This window comes from Sardina pilchardus, chromosome 8, assembly GCF_963854185.1.
Source record: "Sardina pilchardus chromosome 8, fSarPil1.1, whole genome shotgun sequence".
NCBI classification, from domain to species: Eukaryota; Metazoa; Chordata; class Actinopteri; order Clupeiformes; family Clupeidae; genus Sardina; species Sardina pilchardus.
Genome location: NC_085001.1, coordinates 5,124,724 through 5,151,609, shown reverse-complemented (window position 1 = coordinate 5,151,609; position 26,886 = coordinate 5,124,724). Strand labels below are relative to the sequence as shown.

The 26,886-nt window shown below is 47.5% G+C and overlaps 1 protein-coding gene across 1 annotated transcript in view; it reads left to right on the top strand.

The window, feature by feature from the left end:
• The window catches only part of cabin1 (calcineurin binding protein 1), a 64,910-nt gene that overhangs the window by 15,495 nt on the left and 22,529 nt on the right, over positions 1-26,886 (top strand). The window contains 9 exon segments of the mRNA XM_062543830.1: positions 300-445; positions 762-1,023; positions 1,421-1,591; positions 2,614-2,703; positions 3,309-3,484; positions 6,558-6,853; positions 12,455-12,523; positions 15,674-15,853; positions 17,135-17,601. Coding sequence (XP_062399814.1) covers positions 300-445; positions 762-1,023; positions 1,421-1,591; positions 2,614-2,703; positions 3,309-3,484; positions 6,558-6,853; positions 12,455-12,523; positions 15,674-15,853; positions 17,135-17,601 — 1,857 coding nt within the window.

The window sequence follows — 26,886 nt, the reverse complement described above, 5'->3', positions numbered from 1 at the left end:
GCGTTTCGACACTGAGGTCTTCGTCTGGGTTCCAGGGTAGGTTTGAAATGGTCTGAACCAGGAAAGCAGTGAGGATGTGACTGTAGAGAGGCACACTTGAGTGTTGAGACACTGATTATGTTGTTAGCGTGTTGATAGCCCGGCCAGCAACTTAATCTTCTAGTAATCTACTACTACTCTAGTCTCCAGTGACTTGTCAACACATTAGTCCCTATATATAAATGATGTCCTTTCAGATGTCATGGAGAATACTGGTCATTTGTGTCATGCTCTCTGGTACTGTGGTGTTCCCTCTGCAGGTGCCTGCCCTTCCAGAGGGCTCGCCTCCAGCGCCCCCACTGGTGAACGAGATGTACTACCTCCTAGCGGATTATCATTTCAAGAACAAGGAGCAGTCCAAAGCCATCAAGTTTTACATGCGCGACATCTGTGTGTGTCCTAACCGGTACGGGACACTCACACTCACTCACACTCGATACTTCCTCAATAGGGAGCGGACAGATATAAGATACGATACAATACGATGCAAGTTTGTTGTCAGTTGACAGAAATGCGTTGATTTAGACATTTGACATTTCATTGATGTCCAACATATCACACGAAACATTGTACGGAGACAATGCAAATAAAAAAAATAGTGCCGTTGTAGAAATACAACATATTACACACGCATTACATTATGTCCCTGGATTAAACATGACAAATCCATAATCATCATCGTTTCATTGATTGTGTGTTTTAATATATATTTTTTTCCGCAGGTTTGACTCGTGGGCGGGCATGGCCTTGGCGCGGGCCAGCCGGATCCAGGACAAGCTCAACTCCAACGAGCTGAAGAGCGACGGGCCCATCTGGAAGCACTCGCTGGCCGTGCTCACCTGCTTCAAGCGGGCGCTCGAGATCGACAGCTCCAACCTGGCGCTGTGGATCGAGTACGGGACCATGTCCTACGCCCTGCACTCCTTCGCTTCCCGCCAGCTCAAGCAGTGGAAGACCGAGCTGCCCCCAGACCTGGTCAAACAGGTAAGGTTGGCTGGCTGTTCCTCTCCATGCAGCCAGGGGGCACTCTTGTATGTGTGTGTCTGTCTGTCTACCTCTGCTTATACTGTGGCCATGGTTTCATTTGGTGCTCCATGTACTTGTAGTTTTGTTTTGTCCATTTATTCATGCATTATGCATTATTCTGAATTTCTGATGCACCTTGTGTGTGTGTCACTTTATCTGTATCAATCATTTTATTTTGTTTGATGTGTTAAATGTATATCTTTGTGAATTGTAACTGTTGCAGTCATTTATTCATGATTTCTTAAGTACTTTGTCTACCAGGTTGCTTAGAGGCATTGTTCACCCATTTAGGTAGGTCTGTGTCTCATTTGAGAGTTCAAAGTTCAAAGTGTGATTTCTGTTGGGGCACGCTCAGATGGAGGAGAGAAGGGACTCCATGCTGGACACGGCCGCCAAGTGTTTCCAGGGCGCGTCCAGCTGCGAGGGTGACAGCGACGAGGAGGAGTGGCTCATCCACTACATGCTGGGCAAGATCGCAGAGAAGCGCAGGCAGCCGCCCAACAACTACCTGCTGCTCTACAAGAAGGTGACCTGCCCAAAGCTCTTGCACCAAAAGGCAGCAATTAGAAAAGAAAAGAATAGAATATATACTTTTTTGATCCCGTGAGGGAAATTCAGTTCTCTGCATTTAACCCAATTTAACCGAATTAGTGAACACACAGCACACAGTGAACACACAGTGAGGTGAATCACACACTAACCCAGAGCAGTGAGCTGCCTGCCCAACCAGCGGCGCTCGGGGAGCAGTGAGGGGTTAGGTGCCTTGCTCAAGGGCACTTCAGCCGTGGTGGACTGGTCGGGGATTGAACCGGCAACCCTCCGGTTACAAGCCCGATGCGCTAACCAGTACACCACGGCTGCCCCAATTTGCTGACTCGTGTGGTAAACTCAGAGTTAAGGGCCGTTCACACCAAGAACGATAACGATAATGATAACTAGAACTATAACCATAACGATAAAAGCGTCCACACTGGCCAACGATAAGAAAAGTCTCTCCTCATGTTAATGAATGTGATGGCTAGAATATCATGGGTTCTGATTGGCTGTTAGCTTTTCATCTTTCTCAAAATCGCTCTGAAAGTGATCAACAACGATATCGTTCTTCATGTCGTTATCGTTATAGTTTAAGTGTGAACGTTGTCATTCATATTAACGAGAGCGATATTTTTTTATAGTTATCGTTCTTGGTGTGAACGGGCCTTTACAGTTTATAAGCAGTGATGGACTAGTTTGTTTTGTGAGTACACTTTAATGGATTCCTCCACCCATATACTGGACCAGGTAATTCCACCTTCTTGGTTCAACAAACTGACACACGCTCTTGGTTCAACAAGCAGAGATATTGTTGAAAGTAGGCCGAAAGTGAGGAGTCTGTTCTCTCCCCAGCCCGGAGACCCTCTTTAGTAGGTCTTGACCTTGTCTCCATGGTGTAGCTGTGTGACCCTGTCTCCATGGTGTAGCTGTGTGAAGGGCATTGGTATGGGTTAGAGGTGCTGATGACGTGCTGTTTGTGACTCAACTCATTGTACCCTCCACTTCTTGTGTCAGTCGGCCCACTACCTCCACGAGGAGGCTGCCCGGTACCCCCGTAAGATCCACTACCACAACCCCCCTGACCTGGCCATGGAGGCCCTGGAGGTAGGCCCTGGTCTTCTCATATGCACGCTGAGCAGTGGCTCATAGATGAGCTGCACGAGTATATGTAGGAGTTTGTTTGTGTAGAAGAAAGTTTTCTTCTTTATAATTGAGTTGGGATTTTATTCCTTGTGGTTTCAAATCTGTTTTTGAATGCTCTAATATTGATGATGATGATTGATGTGATGTTTGATGCTTTTCACACTTTAATGAATGAAGTTTAAGTTGATTAGTCTCACTCCGCACAGCTACTATAATCAACTCAGAACTCTTGTATGATATCAATTCTTGTATTTAAGGACTTTTCTATTGTGCTGTACATCTTCACTCTCTGATTGCTCTCCTGTTTGTCTCTTTCCCTCTCTCCCTCTCTCCTCTTGCTCTCCCTCTCCTCTGTCTCTCTCCCTCTCTCCTCTTGTCCTCCCTCTCCTCTATCTCTCTACCTCTCTCCTCTTGCTCTCCTTCTCCTCTGTCTCTTACCCTCTTTTCTCTTGTCCTCCCTCTCCTCTATCTCTCTCCCTCTCTCTTGCTCTGTCTCTCCTCTGTCTCTCTCCCTCTCTCCTCTTGTCCTCCCTTTCCCTCTCCTCTCTCCTCTCATCTGGTCTCAGCTGCACTTCCGGCTCAGTGCCACCATCCTGAAGCTGCTGGAGGACGAGAGGGCCCAGGAGCAGAAGGAGGGGGAGGAGGAGCTGGACTTCCAGCTGTTCTTCGGCATGCTGGCCGAGGCCGCCGTGGGGCCGTTTGCCCGTGGGGAAGAGAAGAGCATGCCCAAAACCAGCGACAAGTCAGTCTAGCTATCGCTCTCTCACTCATTCTGTCTCACACACACACACACACACACACACGCGCGCCGTGGGGCCGTTTGCCCGTGGGGAAGAGAAGAGCATGCCCAAAACCAGCGACAAGTCAGTCTAGCTATCGCTCTCTCACTCATTCTGTCTCACACACACACACACACACACACACACACACACGCGCGCGCCGTGGGGCCGTTTGCCCGTGGGGAAGAGAAGAGCATGCCCAAAACCAGCGACAAGTCAGTGTAGCTATCGCTCACTCACTCATTCTGTCTCACACACACACACACACACACACACGCGCGCCGTGGGGCCGTTTGGCCGTGGGGAAGAGAAGAGCATGCCCAAAACCAGCGACAAGTCAGTGTAGCTATCGCTCACTCACTCATTCTGTCTCTCACACACACACACACACACACACGCGCGCCGTGGGGCCGTTTGGCCGTGGGGAAGAGAAGAGCATGCCCAAAACCAGCGACAAGTCAGTCTAGCTATCGCTCTCTCACTCATTCTGTCTCACACACACACACACACACACACACACACACACACACACACGCGCGCGCCGTGGGGCCGTTTGCCCGTGGGGAAGAGAAGAGCATGCCCAAAACCAGCGACAAGTCAGTCTAGCTATCGCTCTCTCACTCATTCTGTCTCACACACACACACACACACACACACACACACACGCGCGCGCCGTGGGGCCGTTTGCCCGTGGGGAAGAGAAGAGCATGCCCAAAACCAGCGACAAGTCAGTCTAGCTATCGCTCTCTCACTCATTCTGTCTCACACATACACACACACACACACACACACGCGCGCCGTGGGGCCGTTTGGCCGTGGGGAAGAGAAGAGCATGCCCAAAACCAGCGACAAGTCAGTCTAGCTATCGCTCACTCACTCATTCTGTCTCACACATACACACACACACACACACACACACGCGCGCCGTGGGGCCGTTTGCCCGTGGGGAAGAGAAGAGCATGCCCAAAACCAGCGACAAGTCAGTCTAGCTATCGCTCTCTCACTCATTCTGTCTCACACACACACACACACACACACACACGCGCGCCGTGGGGCCGTTTGCCCGTGGGGAAGAGAAGAGCATGCCCAAAACCAGCGACAAGTCAGTCTAGCTATCGCTCACTCACTCATTCTGTCTCACACACACACACACACACACACACACACACACGCGCCGTGGGGAAGAGAAGAGCATGCCCAAAACCAGCGACAAGTCAGTCTAGCTATCGCTCTCTCACTCATTCTGTCTCACACACACACACACACACACACACACACACACGCGCCGTGGGGAAGAGAAGAGCATGCCCAAAACCAGCGACAAGTCAGTCTAGCTATCGCTCTCTCACTCATTCTGTCTCACACACACACACACACACACACACGCGCGCCGTGGGGCCGTTTGCCCGTGGGGAAGAGAAGAGCATGCCCAAAACCAGCGACAAGTCAGTGTACCTATCGCTCTCTCACTCATTCTGTCTCACACACACACACACACACACACACACACGCGCGCCGTGGGGCCGTTTGGCCGTGGGGAAGAGAAGAGCATGCCCAAAACCAGCGACAAGTCAGTCTAGCTATCGCTCTCTCACTCATTCTGTCTCACACACACACACACACACACACGCGCGCGCCGTGGGGCCGTTTGGCCGTGGGGAAGAGAAGAGCATGCCCAAAACCAGCGACAAGTCAGTCTAGCTATCGCTCTCTCACTCATTCTGTCTCACACACACACACACACACACACACACACACGCGCCGTGGGGAAGAGAAGAGCATGCCCAAAACCAGCGACAAGTCAGTCTAGCTATCGCTCTCTCACTCATTCTGTCTCACACATACACACACACACACACACACACGCGCGCCGTGGGGCCGTTTGCCCGTGGGGAAGAGAAGAGCATGCCCAAAACCAGCGACAAGTCAGTCTAGCTATCGCTCTCTCACTCATTCTGTCTCACACACACACACACACACACACACACACACGCGCCGTGGGGAAGAGAAGAGCATGCCCAAAACCAGCGACAAGTCAGTCTAGCTATCGCTCTCTCACTCATTCTGTCTCACACACACACACACACACACACACACACACGCGCGCCGTGGGGCCGTTTGCCCGCGGGGAAGAGAAGAGCATGCCCAAAACCAGCGACAAGTCAGTCTAGCTATCGCTCTCTCACTCATTCTGTCTCACACACACACACACACACACACACACACACGCGCGCCGTGGGGCCGTTTGCCCGTGGGGAAGAGAAGAGCATGCCCAAAACCAGCGACAAGTCAGTCTAGCTATCGCTCTCTCACTCATTCTGTCTCACACACACACACACACACACACACACACAGACACACCGCCTGCGGCGTTGGGACCTTATTACCACTTCGAACGTGCATTATTTTCCTATAAAACGCACACCGCGTCGTTGATTATCCCTTACATATTGACTTTTCCTTGCCACTTCTCGTACGCACCGCTTAACTAAGGTCATTATTTTGCTACCTACCGCTACCCACTGACAATGAGTATTCATTTACTTAACAAGTCACACTAAAAGGCACAGACGCTCAACAACGGCATAGCCTACTATTTGCAACAACTGAATAAATGTTTTTGGGCCGATTAAGTGAAGAGCACATGGCACACCTGATGATCTCTCACGCCGCACACTGGACTATCCCATGCAACATTTAAGCAGCGGATTTAACAAAATTTGTATCTTTTGTGTATCTTCTTTGATTTGAATGAAAAGGAGTTAGGCTGTATACATGGGGAAGAAGGTCTCTATCTTTTCTGTGTCCAGTGTATCTTCCACCCCAGTTCACTGTAGTGGTGTCCATCTCTAGTATTTTACTGCTCTTTTAGTCATGTTGATTTGTTGATTTGCTTTGTATTTTCCTGTTTGCATTGTAGTGTACGTTGTGTGTGGTGTCTTAAGCTGCTGGGACCTTGGATTTCCCCTTGGGGATCAATAAAGTATCTATCTATCTATCTATCTCTCTCTCTCTCTCTCTCTCTATTGGTTCCAGGGACAAGACCCTCTCCCTGAACGACGACGACTCCCGCTCCTCCATGGGCACGGGCCTGCCGTCCTCCTCATCGGTAGCGGCGGCAGCAGCAGCAGGGGTGACGGTGACCTCCTCCGCCGCAGCCGGTACCACCGCCACCACCGCCACCACCACCTCGCTCCCGTCCAGTGCGCAAGGTCTGACCTCACCGCCGTACACGGCCACTCCGGTGGATCACGATTACGCCAAACGTAAAAGCCAGAGGCAGAGGCAGGAGCAGCAACAGCAGCGGCAGCAGCAGCAGCAGCAGGGAGATGGTACAGTCCCAGTCCTAACCACTCTCTGGGTGTGGGCCCCTTCCACCACGGGAGATGGTACAGTCCCAGTCCTAACCACTCTCTGGGTGGGACGATGAAAATCTAGGGTATTTCGCCACGGAGGCGGTATTACGTGCCTACGTCACCACAGTGATGCGCGTCCTCGTTGCCGAAGCATACACTGACGACAGGAGATGGCTTACCGAAGTCCTAAATCTAACAAGTTGAGATTTTTAAAACAAGTCTTTTTGATGGAAACGTAGTGCTAAATTCTCATAAACTTTGTTCGGTGAACGGGTAAAACCGTCCATTTGTAAGCAAAATCAAAAATTACGATCTTTTGGTTTGTTTACTGTTACCTAGCAACCACAACGTAAAGTCATTGAAGTAATAGCAGCAAAGATTCTAGAACAGAGCTGGGAATTTAGCACCACGTTTCCATCAAAAAGATTTGTTTTAAAAATCTCAACTGTGGTGACGTAGGCACGTAATACCGCCTCTGGACGAAATACCCTAGATTGTCATCGTCCCCTCTCTGGGTGTGGGCCCCCTCCACCATGGGAGAGCAGGCACGCTGGGGGGGTGGAGTGCTAACCCCAAACCACAACCATAGCGATAATGCTAACGATAACGATAGCGCTAATGCAGATCACTTGCCGATGATGGTAGTATTGATGGAGATCAGGGTGGAGGTGTATGACGGTGATTTTGTTTGGGGATGATGGTGATGATGTTAATGATGGTGATGGTGGTGATGAAGAGTAGTCATCATGGTGCTAATGGCTTTGAATCCAGTACTGACCCCCCCCTTCGCCCCCCTCCCCCCCCCGACCCCCCTGACCCGCCCCCACACCCCGGATTGCGCGGGGAGACAGGGCCGTGGGCAAGTGGGCAATATGGCTTCCAGTGCTGTGTGAATGTGTGAGCTCCTCTGCCTTTCCCCCTCCTCCACACGGTTACGGTTTCTCTTTTTCTACAAGTGCTATTTATGAGCTGTTTAGCCATCATCAGACAAGACTAGAGGTGACAGAAGAGCGAGTGGGGGAGACAAATTGGGCAGTGGGTTTAGGAAATGGCCTCCAGCTGGACTCAAACCCTGCTCCCCGTCGGGCACTGAGACCACAGATATGCTGACGGTACCGCTGCGATGGGGTGCCCCCCTCGTTAGGGTGTTCATGGGAGTCGGGCACAGCCATCCTGGCGTGGGGGTGCCCTTTTGGAGAGTTGTGGCTGCTGGAGGTCCTGCTATATGGGGCTTGGCGGATTAGGAGGTGTCCCCTAAGAGATGTGGACAGGCACTGGCCTCGTCTGGCGCCGGGTGCTCCCGTGCTGGCCTGCGGTCAGAGACCAGAGGAGAAGCAGAGGAGAGCTGTGCCTCAGGGCGCCTGTCATCTCGGGGCCAGCTCACCTCAGAGAGACGGGGGGGGGGAGAGAGAGGGGGAGAGAGAGGAAGAGAGAGTGTGCAGGCTGCCACTGCTGACAGGTTGGCACTGAGCTACAGCGTGGGCGGCACCTGTGTGTGTGTGTGTGTGTGTGTGTATGCGCTGTTATGCCTGCTTCCTGACTGTTTGCTTCCTCAGCAGTCAGTCTTCTGCCATTTGTCATATAAATATAGCCTTCTGCATCTCTATAGCTGCCATTTGTCCTAGAAGCACAGCCTACTGCATCTCTACAGCTGCCATGGGCACACCGGGGCAGTAGAAGCACAGCCTGCTGCATCTCTACAGCTGCCATGGGCACACCGGGGCAGTAGAAGCACAGCCTGCTGCATCTCTACAGCTGCCATGGGCACACCGGGGCAGTAGAAGCAGGAGAGGCAGTAGAAGGAGGAGAGGCAGTAGAAGCAGGAGAGGCGAACATGAGCTCAGAGGAGCCTGTGCAGTCCAGTGGGAGCTCTGCTGGGTTTCTAGTGGCCTCTATCTACAGTCATGGAGCTCTGCTGGGTTTCTAGTGGCCTCTATCTACATTCGTGGAGCTCTTTTGAATGCAAGCCCAGCACTTAGACAGACTGCCCAACACAATTGTTGTTTCCAGTTCAGATTCAGTTAAATTGGCAGCAAAATGTTTGTCCTGAAAATAACTTGGCTGCCGGCTTGGGTTTTGCTAATTGATTGTAATTACATTAAATTGCCCCCCTCCCCCTGCTGTGTGGAAAAGTTGGTCTGCAGACAGCTGTACATTGTCTGTATTCTGAAATGATCCCCCCCCCCCCCAACCCACCCACCCCCTCTATCCAGTCCGAGTTGGAAAAAGCTGACACACATTGGCTCTGCTCTGCTGGTCACAATACAGAGCTGCTTTGATGTGAAGCGCTGGATATTAATAATAGAATAGACTTTGTTATGCTCGCTAATAGACTTCATCTTTCTTGGAAATGCAGTGACTGTTGTATGCAGCGGTCACAATTCATAGAACTGTGTTCATCTCATTTTGCTCAGACAGGACAGGATAATGCAGCAGCAGAAATGGCTGAAGGGCCTTTCCGTCTAGTCATTGTACTGCTGACACTTTATCTCACAAGACACTTTATTTCCCATTTACAGAAGATAATACAGACAATGTCGGAATATGGCCTTATTTATGTTTATTTATATGCGTATATGTAGTATTTTTGAGTTCACTGGCAGAACGGCTAGTTAGAGGACCACCAGGAGCAATGTGTTTCAGGCAGTTGGGAAAACTGGCTTGTATGGGAGTGTGTCACTTCCTCTAGCTTATCCCAGCATTGTAACTTTGCTGACCATTTACACGCACGCACTAAAACGCTACATAGACCACTAGAGGAAAAGGGAAGAAATGGTGAAAGCATAATGAGCCAATTTCACAGTGTTCAGGTGCCTGGCCTAGTTGATGTTAATGATGCCTTAATTGGCAGGGTAAAACATCTTCCTGTTTCTGTCTTTCCTATAGACTGAGCTGTTCCAGAGGAAGTTAGTTTACACAGTGGCGACATCTTGTGAAATAGGCTCATAGGGCCCCTTTAACAGAGAGCACGTAGCAGGCTCTATGGCTCTATGGCTGTATGGCCCTTTGGCTCCTCATAGCATCATGTGACCAGCGCTCTCTCTCTCCAGTCCCCTGTGTGCCGTTAACTGCTGGCGCCCACAGCTGAGGAGCTGACGTCACCTCCTGTTGCCGCGTCTCACTGCCACTGGCAGCCACTCAAAAACGCACTCAGATGCAAATGTCAGTGCGCAAGGCTTCCCCTGGTCTACCCTGACTGGGGGGGATGCAGGCAGTGAGAACCACCCCCCCCCCCCCCCCCCCTCTCCACACCCACCGCCTCTCCAGCTCGCTGCTGGGTCTGTCTTTTCTCACCTTTGTTTTCCATGCGAAGACGAGGGGGGTGGGGGGGGGGGGGTTGTGGTCGAAATGTTCACAGCGTTAGACAGTGCTTGCCAGTCCAGCTCTAGTGTGTGTTTTATTATTTCTTTTTGTTTATTCATTTCATTTGTTAGGGACCGTGTGCAATTTCAAGCATAAATGTTGTCATTTGATGCGTTGCACCAGAGTTAAGAGCCTTAGGGTTCATTTACAGTACGTCCAGATGCCTCTGAGGTCTTGATGCACACCAGACTTAACCAGTCAGGGGCAGTTCAGTCAGGTAAGTAAGGGCCCTGCTGAGACCTGAAACAGCCACAGTGCTTTGGGTTACCAAGGGACAGAAGAGGTAAACACCAGTTGAAGTGACTGTCTGATGTAGCCGTTTAAACACAACCGTTCTGGAAACACTTTGTGTGTCTGATCCACTGTTTGTGGAAAATTGTGAAGGATGTTTTCAAGAGTAAAGCTTAAAGCAGGAACAAGCCAAAACTCAGAACAGAGTCGAATCTGATTGTGTTTCTGAGAATAGTTCAAATATACTGATTTAACTTGTGAATAAGAGATGGAAAGCTCATTATAGTGGAAGCTGCTTTTTGAAATTGCTATGTTTGTAAAAAGCACTTATTGCATTCTGGTATGAGGCTTAAAGGGATAGTTCGGATTTTAAGACACGAAGTTGTATGGGTTCCCTGTCAGCAACGTAGTGCATCAGCACTGACTTACCCCCGACAGCGTCCTGTGAGCCGAGATCCAGCCGGTTTTAGATCGTTTTTGATGCTGAAGAAAGTAGTCCGGCAAGTTTCTGGGGTCACGAAACTAAAGTGTTTTTCTTCTCAAAACCATATGCGTTCAACAGAGTGATGTATTTGCACCACAAAAACGTTGTCCAGGAAAAATTCAAACCTCGTTATCACTTACTTATTTTTCGCGATTCCTATCACTGCGCGCTACTGACAGCTGGACAACGTTTTTGTGGTGCAAATATATCACTCTGTTGAACGCATATGGTTTTGAGAAGAAAAACACTTTACTTTCGTGACCCCAGAGACTTGCTGAAGAAAATAGTCCGGCATCAAAAACGATCAAAACCGGCTGGATCTCGGCTCACAGGACGCTGTCGGGGGTAAGTCAGTGCTGATGCACTACGTTGCTGACAGGGAACCCATACAACTTCGTGTCTTAAAATCCGAACTATCCCTTTAAGTTTGTGCCCATTCATTAGGATGGTCTTTCTTTCCACAGACCAACACTTGGGAGTCCGCTTAACCCTATCTAGGTAGTCTCTTTAATGCATTTTGCATTACCTTCCAGCGGGCCACTTACGTTAGTCACCACGGCCCCCATTCAGAAAGCAGGCAATGGCAGGAAGTTGCTTGAAAGCATGTTGAGTCACAAGCTAAGTAACTCACTAAAGGTTTTTTTAAATGTTCCGTGTGTGTGTGTGTGTGTGTGTGTGTGTGTGTACGTGTGAAATGACTGCAGCCATATTGCTCATGTTGCCACTATTTGCCTGTCTATTGTTCCGGAGTCCATCCTTCCTACCTACCTGCCTACCTGCCTACCTACCTACCTGCCTGCTACCTATCTGCCTGCTTGCTTCTGACACCTGCTTTTGTCATTTTATTTACGAATGCATGACAGTTGGAGATTTTCCCTGCCAGGGGGGGCAAATAATGTGGCTAATTTGGCAAACCCAGAATCCAACAGTGCACCCTGTCCTCTGCCGTCTGTGTGGGATTTTTTCTGTCTCGTCAGTTTGGTGTGTCGTTTTCGCGGCCCAAAAGCTCAAGCTGTGTAACGTTGAAATGAATTGGGAGTTGCTGAGTGCTTGTGTGTGAGTCCCTGTGGAATTCTTCAACAGACCTTCTGCAAACCTCCGCTTCTGTCGGGCAGAAACCCAAACACCATGTAAACACCTCATCAGCATGACCAGACTATGACTATAAAAGACAAGTCATGCTTTGAATGAATATACCAAAAAACATTTAATTTTTTTTACGCAGTATCATCAAGTAAATCAAAAAGGCAGAAGTCCCAAATGGCCCAAAAAGGCAGAAGTCCAGTGTGTGTTTGCAGCAGGTCTGTTGGTTCTCCTAACTGCTCCGATCACCATGATTTGTGTGGAATTGATGGACGCCCAACAGTTCCTCGCTCAGCTTGACGGCGAGCGAGTGAGCGAGCCGAGCCGAGCGGGCGAGACGGCGTGTGTGTGAGGGGCTGTCCCTGCTGCTGCTAATGTGTGTGTGTTTGTAAGCGATGTCATGGTCTCCTCAACAGCGCTGCAGTCTCATGGCCATGACTACTGCCTCTACGTGCCTACAGCGTTACAGATGACGCCCGTCACTGGTACGGCACCCACCCACTCCCAGCCCCTCCAGCATAAAAGGACCTGCTATACTTTCCTTCATTTGATTTAGCTTAGCTTTAGCTTTAGCTTTAGCTTCAGCTTAGCTAAGGTCATGCATGTTTGTCATGTGCAGAGCTACTGTATGTTGTTGTGCTTAATTATCCTATGGAGTTGCTTGAAAATCAAATGATGTATGTTCTGCTACTGCAAAATCAGTCCTTCTAACCATGTAATGATTTAGTCCTCGTGATAAGTGTCTGAATTGTGTCCTTTTCTGCTTGATACTGGAAAGCAATGATGTATCAAGTCCATATTCTGTGGTTCTCCTGCAATGCAGTCACAGACAGCGCTTACCTCTTGCCTGGCCCATGCATTTTGGCTTACAAAAAAAAAAAACGGGGATGAGCAATCTGGCTCTCAACTGATCCATCACTTTAAAAAAGGCTTGCCAGCGTTTCACTAATTAGATCTTTTAGAATTCCCCTGTGTTCTTATTACACAGACTGAGAGGGTGAAAAAAGACACTTTCTCTTTCTCTCTCTCACTCACACACACACACACACACACACACACACACACACACACACACACACACACACACACACACACAAATACACACACAAATATACACACAAATAAACACACCCACACACCTACACACCCATGCACAAGCAACAGCAACCCAAGCTTGTTGCCCCTGTTGCTGATGTGGTTGTCTGCAGAAGGCTGCGGTATTGTGCTGAGGCTGCATTGGATGGGGTTGCTGACATGGCCTCCTGCTGAGCGGGGGTGATGGTTGTGGTGGTGAAGCACCCTGCACTAACGGTGGGGCGGGTGGGGGTGGTGGTGAAGCACCCTGCACTAACGGTGGGGCGGGTGGGGGTGGTGGTGAAGCACCCTGCACTAACGGTGGGGCGGATGCCTTGTATTGTGCTAACTCACTCTTTTGCCCCAAACACTGTGGCTGGCGCCTCGAAGCTTCACCTGCACTCTGCTTTTTCAGACTTGCAAAGCCGAACCATAAGAGAAGGTCATGTCATGACATCTGATATCCAGGGAATCGACAATGTCAGAATTACGGCCATTACTGGGAATTGTCAGGGGCCCTTCTGAATTTTAGATGCCATGCGGTGGTGATACTTAAGAATATGATGACGCAATACTGTTGGATCACCGGATACTGATCGTAATGGCTACAACGTGACATTGACAGTAACTGGATTGACATGTTAGTCTTAGACTCTTAGGTCATGTTAGTCTTAGACTCTTAGGTCATGTCAGTCTTGTGAAGCAGGGTTTGGGTAAGGTCTTCCAGCATGGTGCACACCTGGGGGGTTGTTTTAGGGGAGCACTTGGTTGAAGAGAGGAGATGTACTGTAGGGTCATGCACACTGAGCACAGCTTATGGGAGTGGGCCTGTTTCATTTGCTATACTCACGGTCCCTCAGGCAGAAGCAGGCTGATGATATATTGCTTCAGTATTCAGTACTTTGTGGTACATTTTATTCTCAGATGTTGTTTTCAAACATTGAGTCTTTCAAGAGATTTCCATGGTTTCTTCCCAGTATTTGTAAAGCGAGCCCTTTTTATTGGCCATCAGGGGAAGAATGTAATTATTCTGCGCATTTATGCACCACGTCCACTTAAACATCTCCTTGACAACTCCTCAAGGTCTGCTGGATTATAGGCAGTACTTGAACGTGAAGGACGGTGGCTCTTGAGGGACAAGAGGAGTGCATCGTACCGGAGTTACTCAAAGCTCACCTACTTGCTTAGATCAGAGCTCTGAGTTGGCACTGGGCACAATTATAGATCCGTCTGTCTGCGTTCAGAAAGCCCCTGACCTTCTCCCCCCCCCCCCCCCCCCCACTCCACCCCCCTCCCCACACCCCCCTACTCCACTGTGAAGGTGGAGTACCTTGATGACTTGTTAATCAGTCTCCTCTCACCCCTGGTGCTCCAGAAGCAGTTGCTTTCTCTCGTCAGTAAAAAGGGCTGAGTCACGCTCTTGGCTGCACTCTAGTTTCTGTGTCGCCACCGTGGTGACGGGTGCTGTTCACGCCATGACTCAGCGCAGCGCGAACAGCGAGGTTTGGTGATGTCGGTGTCGTGGGTCTGGTGTTGTGTTGTGTTGTGGCCGCGACTCGGGTGGAGTTGTGTCCACACACACGCCATCTGCTGAAGGAAGCCATGCAGGTGGGCCACTCTTACCCCCTTTCCACCGCCACGAACCAGGTGCTGGTTCCGGGCTGGTGCTAGTGCCAGTTCGGTGCTGGTGCTACCTGCCGATTATTCAAGAACCAGCTCGCTTTTCCACAGACTGAGTTCCAGAGTAGTGCTGCGTCGCTAAGTCACTGTTTACGTGCGCTTTTGTATCCCAAAACAACCAGCAGAAATGGAGATGTGGAGGAAAAACTTATTACGATTAACTTTGAGCACAAAAAGCTCAAATGTCTCGAGAGTTCAGCTGTATCACTGTATCCATTTGTGGAATAAAACCGGACGTGCCCTATGTTGCATGTGTATTTATTGCAGTCGCTAGAAAAGCATGTTAGCCAACATTAGCACTTGATTACCCGTTGTTATGGTTATGACCATACTACGCTGCTTTTTTTGCTGCTAACGTTAGCCTGACCAGAAACACTGTATCAGCATGCTAGGTTGCTATGTTTTGGTCAACAAGCTAACAAGCTAACTTTACCGTTCGGGAGCTTACAGCAACCTGCAATGATCTGTGTGTCCGGGACACATTTGTGTCGCATATAAACAATAAACCGTATCAAAATTAGCCATTAAAAGTGGTCAAGAAACCTTTATTCACATTGAATATTTCCAGTTAGACCCCTAGAGCTGCCGCCATTGTTTTCAGATTTTTTTCCCGCCTCTGTGGACAATGCAAGCTTCTGATTTGCTGACGTAACTGGTTCTTATCTCTGGTCCAGCTCAAAGTTGGTGCTGAGTTGGAACCAGTTTTCCTGGCCCAGAGCCAGGTTATTTTGTGTGGAAAAGCAAAGAACCGGTTCCAGACTTGGCACTGGCTCCGAACCAGCACCAGAACCGCATCGGTGGAAAAGGGGTATCTGTGAGCCGAGCAGAGTGGTCAGCTGGCTCTCATGATCTTGTGTGTGTGTGTATGCTCTCCACCTCAGACCACAGCCAGGACAGTGTGACCCAGCTGCTCTCAGACTCCAACTCCCTCCAGGACGTGTTCTTGGACCCCACCAGCTCCCAGGACAGCAGTCAGAAGGTGGACTCTGGGAAATGTAGTACGTTCTCAGAGGACACAAACCCCCAGATGAAGGAAGGGCCGGCCCTGGTTGAAGATCCAGGTAATTATCTGCCCTGTCTGTTTTTTTTTTTGTCTGTGTTATATTCAGGGCTTTTGCTCTTGTGAAATAAAAGATGCATTATAAAAAATGCATTACATTACCTCTACAGATGAAACATAGTTATCCTTCGGTAACACTAATTCTAATATCAACGTCCTGTCAGAAGACCGCTATTAACTTTATGCTGCCCACAAGCAAAGTTACTCACAAGACATTTGGCTTGATCAGTTGGTATTTGTTCCTCACACATCTCCTCGTACAAACTAATTGGAATATTCATGACATGTCAGACATTGATGGAGCGTCTGGGATGGTCCAGGCCGGAGGCTCACAGCCATCATGTTGGGCAGGCCTCGCTTCAGACTTGTTTGTCACAGTCTCACAAAAACACTGGAACATTTGGAGCATTCGCAGCAAGTGCGGGCCAATGTTTTTCTTCAAATCGGTCCAACAAGTTGATTAGTTGATTTATTTTTTATTTAACTTTCTTTGCAAGCCAAAGAAAGAAAATAATATAAACATGTAAAATGTTTTTTTATCAATACAATTTACTCAGCAAAATATCATGATACTTCTTTCCAGCTCAAAAAGAGCTCTCATTCTTGACTCTAGAAAGCTTTTGCATATGCAGTATTGGTTATATAACAGCCTCTGCTGTAAACTGAGCCATTTAAAGCTCCTAATGAGAGCCAATATCTGGCACAGCTAAAGATGTGGATTTCCCCTCTGAGAGAGACCTGGTGAGATGGACCTTAGAAATGCTTTGCCATCAAGTTCACATGCACTCCTTATGGCAACAATATGTCCCTCTCTGGTACTAGTCTCTAAGCAAGGATTTCCACCCAATTTCCAATGAGACAAATGGAAGTAAATGGTGTACAACTATTGGCTTATAAATAACCTCTGGCCAGAACCACAGGTTTTGCCTGTGAGAAACGTGTAAAAGATTATACCACTGCTTGGTCAAATTTCCTATTGTGATGCGCTATTTGGAACGTGCATTATTTTTCGATATACGCATGGCAATGAAGTAGGTCCTTTTTTGGGGGCTTGTCACACTTGAATATTAATTCGCCAATGTGAATGTAACGGCAAAAACAACGTTGTATCTAAGACAGCGGTATAAGCGGGATAATCAACTCCGCGCCGTGCGTTTATAGGAAAATAATGCAAAATAATCCGTCTGCGTCCTCGGGACCTTATTACCACTTCGAACGTGCATTATTTTCCTATAAACGCCCGGCGCGTCGTTGATTATCCCTCACTTGATGTGTTTGGCAGGTTCCCTCCAAGAGAAGCCCATGGAGGTGAGGCCAACCCTGCCGTCGCAGGACGACACCACCACGCAGGAGTCCTCCGACACGCTGTCCGTCACCTCGCCGGAGACCTGCGGCCCCAAGCCTCCCGCCGAGCTCTTCGCCCAGACGCCCTCGACCCCCACCACCGCCACCGCCATCGCCACCCCCGCCACCGCAGTCACGCCGACGTCTGCCGCCGCGCCCAATCAGAAGCCGACGCAGACCACGCCGCCCACCCCGCCCAGCGAGAGCAAGCGTCGGGCGGAGCCGCCAGCGCCGCAGGAGCTCCCGGAGGTGCCCAAGAGCCTGCCCGCGGGCCGCACCGAACAGCACCACCTGCTGGTGGACCTGTCCATCCGCGCGCTCTTCCTCTGCCTCGGCCGCTTCCCACAGCACTACAAGAGCCTGTACCGGCTGGCCTACCTCTACGCCAACAGCAAGACACACCGGGTCAGTGCACCGCCCGCTTCTACAAACCTCCAAACTGCAAAAGATGAAATCTAACCAAGTGTAATTATCTTATATTAACATCAAAAAATCTATTTGGTATTGTTTTAAGTATACTTTCCTTACGCTCTCTCAAAAGATAATTTCTCTTAATTTTAGAAGACTTTGACTTATTTTAAGGAGTCTATGATCAAAATGAATTCAAAGTCAAATGATTTCAAAAGAAAGCACTAGGTAAGTGTCTTTGTACTGAAAACAATACCAACTAGTTTATTTATCTTAATATAAGATTAAAAACACTTGGTTAGATTTTATTAGGCAAGCAGTTTTTTGCAGTGCATAACATGCACCCACATACAGTATACAGTCACATCCAGCAAAGACTAGTGCTGTGTAAAGCTGTGTTGGGAAAGGCCTGTGAATACAATGTGAGATGTCTGAAAAGTGTTACGTAATACGTTCTTGGTTCTTGCTGGTGCTCAGTTCATACAGTGGGTATAGTAAGTATTCACACCCATGCTAAAGTTGACTAAAAAGAGGAATATAAAATCATCTTTTGAGAATTGATTGTAATGCCTTAATTCAAAAAATGAGTAAAAATAAAACCGCTGAGGACACTAATTTTCTTTGTGATTGAAGAATGTATCGTAAATAGATAAATGTTCTTCCTTAAATACAGGTTGCATAAGTATTCAACCCCTATGTTAAATTCCCATAGGAGCAGGAGGATTTTTTATATGTTTTTATTACATATAAAGGCCAGCTATTTCATGGATCCAGGATATTATGCATCCTGATAAAGTTCCCTTGGCCTTTGGAATTAAAATAGCCCCACATCATCACATACCCTTCACCATAGATAGAGATTGGCATGGTGCTTTTTCCAGTTAGCCTATTAGCCTGTTTGATTTGCATTGAGCTCAATGAGCATCAAACAGGCTAATTGGCTAACTGTAAAAAGCACCATGCCAATCTCTAGCTATGGTGAAGGGTGTGTGATGATGTGGGGCTATTTTAATTCCAAAGGCCAAGGGAACTTTATCAGGATGCATAATATCCTGGATCCATGAAATAGCTGGCCTTTAAAAATAAAAACATATAAAAAAATCCTCCTGCTCCTATGGGAATTTAACATAGGGGTTGAATACTTATGCAACCTGTATTTAAGGAAGAACATTTATCTATTTACGATACATTCTTCAATCACAAAGAAAATTAGTGTCCTCAGCGGTTTTATTTTTACTCATTTTTTGAATTAAGGCATTACAATCAATCCTCAAAAGAAGATTTTATATTCCTCTTTTTAGTCAACTTTAGCATGGGTGTGAATACTTACTATACCCACTGTAGGCTAGTGTTCTTCCACTAAGAGAGCGAACGTTCCATATATTCTGGAACATACATGCATCTATGCCCACGCACAACATCACAGCCACCTTCACAAAAAAGGCAAAGCCGAAACAAAACACTTTCAGAAAGATATTGCAAGAACCCATTAGCTTACCCACTGGAAGTTATAGCATCAAAGAAGTGGTAGAGCCATTGAGTTAACTATTTGGTGCAGTTTTTACAGGCAACTAGGCGGTATGATATTCACATTTATTAGAGTGCAACTGTTATCCAAATTATTCTTATTTTTACAGTGCATGAAAATGCACTGTACTGTTCTTCCTAGGCTTTTTCTTATTACAGTGCATGAAAATGCACTGTACTGTTCTTCCTAGGCTTTTTCTTATTACAGTGCATGAAAATGCACTGTACTGTTCTTCCAAAACTTCTTATTACAGTGCATGAAAATGCACTGTACTGTTCTTCCTCGGTCTTCTTCTTCTTCTTCTAACGCACGCAATTCAGCTTCAACCGCTTAACGTAGAAACTCCATTCAAATTTTGCCGCGTAGGTCTTACTTACGCGATGTGGGCTTTGTATTTTTCAACTTTGTAACTTTATACTTTTTAAACTATTAGTTAAAAACTATTACAATTTCCCCCATAGACTTAACATTGCTCATTATGACATCACGGCAGCAATTAGAATCTTACGCCAGGTGGCCGGCCACCTGGGCACCAACTGTCAGTTTCTCTGGCTTTAAGCATACAGTCTCTCAGAAGACTACATATCCTGTTAACTGTTTCCTCTGTCCACAACTGTTTCAAAATAAAAGTCCTCACTGCAATAAGATCAGATCAGATCAGATTTAGATTTATTGTCATTCTGTTCATTACCAAGGTAAAAACACAACGAAAAAGCGTTTCTCCAAGATCCATACATCATTCATACACATTACACACACATACATATCCACCTTAGTATTGAGTTGCACTTAAAAAAAAATATATAAATAGTATAAAATAAGTATAAAAATACAATTACTTCCCTAAATGTAAATATCCTAATTCTAATTGCTCATTTCATAGCCATATTTAGCAGCCGGACAGCTTGGGGCAAAAAGCTGTTCAGTAGCCTAGTGGTGGTGCATGTTATGCTCCGGTAGCGCCTCTGGGAGGGAAGCAGTTTAAGAAAGACATTGAGAGGGTGTGTAAGGTCCTTTGCAATGTTCAGAGCTCTATTTCTGCAGCGGCTCAGAAAGAGGTCCTGGACAGAGGGAAGCGAGACTCCTATGACCTTTTCCGCTGACCTCACAACTCTCTGCAGGGCCTTCTTATCTGCCACACTGCAGCTGGAGAACCAGGTGGAGACTGCATAGGTCAATACACTCTCCACTGCTCCCCTGTAGAATGATGTGAGGATGTTGGTATGAAGTGAGGCCTGTTTCAGTTTCCTCAGGAAATACAGTCTCTGGTGGGCCCTCTTCACTAACCCTGAAGTGTTCTTCGCCCATGAGAGATTGTCAGAGATCTGGAGGCCCAGGAACTTGATGTTCTCTACCCTGTCCACCTCCCGTTCACTGATGCAGAGGGGTGTGTGCTTTGGTTGAGATCTTCGGAAATCGATGATCATCTCCTTGGTCTTATCCACATTTAGCACCAGATTGTTCACTCTACACCAGCTCTCAAAGAGGTTGACCTCCTCCCTGTACCTGGACTCATCATTCCTATGAATGAGACCCACGATTGTTGTGTCATCTGCAAACTTGACGATCAGATTGTCCTTGTGCCTCGGCACACAGTCATGGGTCAGTAGTGTGTACAGCAGAGGGCTGAGCACACACCCCTGGGGAGAACCTGTGCTCAGGGTGATGGATTTTGAGGTGTTTTTTCCCACACGGACAGACTGTGGTCTCTCCGTTAGGAAGTCCAGTATCCAGTTACAGAGAGTGGGATTGAGGCCAAGAAGAAGAAGTTTGTCCACCAGTGTCTGTGGAATGATGGTATTGAACGCAGAGCTAAAATCAACATATAGGATTCTGACGTAGGTGTTTCTCCGTTCAAGATGGGTGAGAGTAGTATGCACGGTGGTAGATATGGCATCCTCAGTGGAGCGGTTTGGACGATAGGCAAACTGATGTGGATCCAGTGAGGCAGGCAGGCAGGAAGTGATGAGTGGTTTGACTAGCCGTTCAAAACACTTCATCACAGTTGAGGTCAGTGCTACAGGACGATAGTCGTTCAGACAAGACACTGCAGCCTTCTTGGCCACCGGAACTATAACAGACGTTTTGAAGCATCTGGGTACTATAGCTTGAGAGAGAGAGATGTTAAATATGTCCGTAATACAATAATACACTATTAAATCATTTAACCATTGAAACTACTCAACTATTGAACTGTTCAACCATTCCAACTGTCAGTTATCATCCACTATGCCTCCAGTCAACTACATGAAACCTACATGTACCTAGCAACCAACATAGCAACCATTAAAATTAAGTGTTTATGACCGTTTCCATAGCAACCAACATGATTATACTGCAGTAACTTCTTGTTTCTTGATAGTGGCCACCATGGATACCCTAGCAACAAATGTTTCAAAATAAAAGTCCTCACTAGCAAGTTAGCTAGTTAGCATGGTTAGCATAGTTAGCATTGTTAGCATAGGTAGCATTTTTAGCATAACTGCAAAAAATCATCAACTAAGTTAGCTAATCAACCTGGTTAGCATTATTAGCAAATTTAGCATTGTTAGTATAGTTAGCATTTTAGCATTACTGCTAGAAATCATCGGTTAAGTTAGCTAATCAACCTGGTTAGCATTGTTAATAAAGTTAGCATTGTTAGCATAATTAGCATTTTTAGCGTAACTGCTAGAAATCATTACCTAAGTTAGCTAATCAACATTTTAACATGAAATCATTAATTAAGTTAGAGCTGGAATGTTTCATCTTTAAACTGTCTACCTTCACACTATCAACTCTCTGTAAACTATGCAACCACCATGTTTACCCTAGCTACACCTTAGTAACCATATCTACATTGTCTATCTATTTTTGCATTTTCACGCACTGGTAATTCCTTGGAATTGCATTTCTAGTTATTATTCTTCTTCTAACGCACTTAATGGAGCCTCAACCGTTTAACGTAGAAACTTCATTCAAACTGCGTTGCGTAGGTCTTACTTAGGCCATCCGGGCTTTGTATTTTTCAACTTTGTAACTTTTATACTTTTTGAACTATTAATTAATTAAAATGACAATTTCCCCATAGACTTAACATTGTGATTATGACATCATAATAGGGCAATTAGAATCTTCTGCCAGGTGGCCAGGCCAGCTGCAGCAGCTCTCTCTCTCTCAGGCTTTAAGCATACAATCTCTCTGAAGACTACATATCCTGTTTCCTCTGTCCACAACTGTTTCAAAATAAAAGTCCTCACTGCAATAAAACACTATGAAATCATTTAACCATTGAAACTACTCAACTATTTAACTGTTCAACCATTCCAACTGTCAGTTATCATCAACTATGCCTCCAGTCAACTATATGAAACCACTATGTACCTAGCAACCAACATAGCAACCATTAAAATTAAGCGTTTATGACAGTTTCTATAGCAACCAATATGATTATACTGCAGTAACTTCTTTATTCCTGATAGTAGCCACCATGGATACCCTAGCAACAAATGTTTCAAAATAAAAGTCATCACTAGCAAGTTAGCTAGTTAGCATGGTTAGCATTGTTAGCATTTTTAACATGACTGCTAGAAATCATTAGCTAAGTTAGCTAATCAACCTGGTTAAGCATTGTTAACATAGTTAGCATTGTTAGCATAGTTAGCATTTTTAGCATAACTGCTAGAAATCATCAACTAAGTTAGCTAATCAACCTCGTTAACATAGTTAGGTTAGCTAATCTGGTAATCAGGTTTGCTAATTCAATTTCAAACTGTCTATCTTCGCACTATCAACTTTCAAAAACTATGAAACCACCATGTCTACCCTAGCAACACCTTAGTAACCATATCTACATGATTTATCTGTACATTTTTGCATTTTCATGCACTCGTCATTTCCTTGGAATTACATTCTCTAGTTCTTGATGGTGTAGCCTACAGTATGTGATTAATAAGCCAACACCGTGGCACACAAGACACTGAGGCCATGCAGAGTGTCCACCCACACACATGTGTGTGATTTCCCAATCATACAGTAGGGGCGGGGGACCTGAACTGTAGATCACTTGACCATTTGCAGAAATCACTTGACCATTCACACTCTTGTCGGCACTGTAAAATGAAGAACAGTACTGCATTACAGATGCTACCAAAGACAGCGAGGCCAGTAAAGCCAGTAAAGTGTTTGGGTCTCCATGTTGCATTCTCCGCTGGCAGGCTAGTAGGGGAAGTGAGTCATGGAGAGTGGAGAAGTATCAGACTAACATGGTCCTGTCAAAAAGATAGATAGATAGATACAGTAGATAGATAGATACTTTATTGATCCCCAAGGGGAAATTCAAGGTCCCAGCAGCTTAAGACACCACACACAACATACACTACAATGTAAACAGGAAAAAACAAAGCAAATCAACAAATCAAAAAGGGATCCTAGGTTTGTACATCATCGTTTTCAGATGTTTGCAGATTCACTGCCCACATTAAAAACACAAAGCCGAAGTATTGAGATGAATACGGGGCCGATATCGGTTTCACATTGTTCCCGTTTCAGGAGCTGGAAAGCCCCAGAAGGAGAATAGATGAGCGGTTTCAAACGAAAGGAGAGTGGTGTTGATGTAGCCTAAACTCCTGGTGAGTCTGGGGCCATGGGCAGAGCCAGTGCTGTCTGCAGTGCAGTGCTGACTGAGCTGTTGGCACCTGGGCCCTGGCAGAGCAGTTGGCAGCATGGCATGGCATGGGTGGAGGGCAGGCGCTGCCGTGCCGTCTGAACCCAAGAGAACTCCGGCACCAGAGCGCTGCCAGCAGACAGCCCCTGCCCAGAGCCCTGGGGGGCCGGGGGGGGGGGCAGGGTGGCACTGTGCCTGGGTCAACACCAGCACCAGCACCAGCACCACACCCCTCTTCTCCTCTCTCGCCTCTGTGGCACTGTGCCCGGGTCAACACCACCCACAGCCCCTCTTCTCCTCCCTGGCTTGTGTGGCACAGCGCACCACTGGAGAGAGGCGGTTTGGATGGCACAGGTTCCGCTGGGGCCGGCAGTGCTGCTCGCCCGCCGCCCGCCGCCCGCCATGACGGACTGAGTCAGCGCTACATTGATCCCCTCTGTGGCCAGCCGCAGTGTGTGTGTGTGTGTGTGTGTGTGTGGGGAGAACAGGGTTGTGTTTTTGCAGTTCCAGAAAGACTGTGCACTGTGCAGCAGAATTATTTTCTGGTTTGTCTGGTCCTGTTGCTGATCGGATCATTAACGGCCAAAGCAACAAAGACAAAACGATGGAAGAATTTGTTGATGCAGAATCCATGGTGAGTGTGAGGATGGGTGGGTCTGGGGTGCCAGACACTACTATTAACCCTTCTGGAGGTGCCGTGGGCCCAACTCAGTAAAACTCTGACCAAGGAAGGTAGGTGCGTGTTTGACCACCCCAATGAAATGCTCACAAAGGCAGCTCTGTGGGTGCTGTTTTTGGCACACTAAGAATGCTTTGATGGTGGGTCTGCTGTTGTTGCTTTGGCATTTAGGCACTTCGGCTGCTGGCGCCGCGTGTGATATCGTGAGGAAGGGCCTTTATGGATCCTGGGTACAACCACTGATCTATAAAGAATACCTGGATAGAGCATCTACGTCAAAATTCTGAAGCCTACATGGCGGCGGCCATTATAGGACCACTTGCCATAGGAATCCATAGACAGTAAAAGACAGTAAAAGAATGTTGCCGTTCTGCAACAATGGAATTGGAACACCACGCCGCCATTATGGGACCACTTGGGACAGTTCCATTGGCTTCATTGTTGATGGGTCAGCAACAATGAGATAGTCTATCCAGGTATTCTTTATAGATCAGTGGGTACAACATGCGGCGCGTTCGCCTCTGCCGCCGGCCAACTATATCCTGCGTCATGCTTCATGATGTTGAATAGGCTTGGTTGTTGATTGGCCACTGTGTGAAGTTGATGAGTTGATGCATACCTCTCACGTTTCAATGTGTGCAATCACTGGCTCTGGTGCGCGGCGCAACTTTGATAGCACTTAGCTAGCCCAGTTCATTCATTAGGATCCAAACAGAGATGAAGTTAGAAGCGACCAAACACCTCCATGTTTTCCCTATCCCTGTCTAGTGAACTTAACCCAGGTTTGTTAGACCACATGCTTGGAATAGCCCCAGGGCTCTGTAGGCTTATGGAGATGTGCGGTTATATGGCCTGCCAACCCTGCCTTGTGCCCTTAAAATAATGGACATGAGCAGAATGGCTACATTTACATTTTAAACCCATTGGAATGTATCTGTCTCTGTCCGTATCCGTATCCGTATCCATCTCCATTCAGCTAAGTAGTCCACATGTTGCATTGCATTTCCTTATTGCAGATGCACTCCCATCTTCCTGCTCTGCTGCTTTGCATGTGTTCCACATCTCCCTGCTCTGCATACCAGATACCTGCGCTATCACTGCTTCTCATCTGAAGCTAAACAGGCCTGATGCTGTGTGTGTGTGTGTGTGTGTGTGTGTGTGTGTGTGTGTGTGTGTGTGTGTGTGTGTGTGTGTGTGTGTGTGTGTGTGTGTGTGTGTGTGTGTGTGTGTGTGTGTGTGTGTGTGTGTGTGTGTGTGTGTGTGTGTGTGTGATGGGAAGTCGCTCGCTGCAGCACAGAAAAGTCAGTCAGAGACTGCTTACAGGAGCTGCCTTGCTGTCCATGTACGGCATTTCTCCATGAATGAGTACCCCGTAATAATAGGGTAATGGCTCTGATAGCAGTTAACTGTATTAAATATGCCCCTGGAGGCCGCCGTTAAAGTAGCCTATTCAAGGCATAATGTTGCTCCTTGAGTGCAGTAGCAGAGTCGCATGCAAATCCATGGAGGCTTTTAATGGCCACATAGTTTTCTTAGATGGCAAGAAAACAGCGCAATATTGTATTTGAGTGAACTCTAATAGTCGGATCCATTAGAGATGTCCGTCTGGAGCAGGTGTTTGACAGCTTTTCACGTCGTTACCCATTTACTGATGGACTGAGGTGACCTCACCTCACTGGCAGAGTTACCTCTCTTGAACTTATAGCAGATTGAGGCCATTGCTGTCCCCCAGTACTGTCCACTGAGTATTGACGTTTGGTGTGGACTGTGTGGAGTAGAGGCCAGTGCTCCCAGTGCCGAGTGTGCTGTGCTCATGGACAGACTGTGGATGGGAGGCTTCAGAGCCACATACGCTAGAATAACGACGAGCGCCTGCCAACCTCATGCCTTCATTTTGGACTCACCAGGTCGTGGATTTTGGAGGTCGGTCAAGAACGACATCCATCTTCTTATTTATTTTCAACTCGCTTCCACTGAGACCAATATGGCTGTGGTCAGGGACGAGCACAAGACCCGCACCAGAGATCATGTGGCTCACACACGCAGCATACGGAGTTGAGTTCTGGGGCTTGGCCATCATGGTGGGGGGGTCTTTATTTGTGCAAAGACATGAAACTGTGTCTCTCAGTTGCTGCTGCGTTGGGCAGCCTGGAGTTTAGCTGCATTGGTGTGAGTAGGGCAGCGTATGGGCAGTGATGTCCCTCCCCGCCCGGCCGCCTGCCTACCTGCCCCATCATCACACACACACACACACACACACACACACACACACACACACACACCTCCTGACAGGTGGTCAGGGAGCGGCGTGTTGGCACATGGTGCTCAGTAAACCTTCATATTTATGCATCTCTGCAGCACGGCACAGAAGAATAACTCTTGTGTGTGTGTTTGTGTGTGTGTGAATCTGAGCGTTCCAGGACATGTACA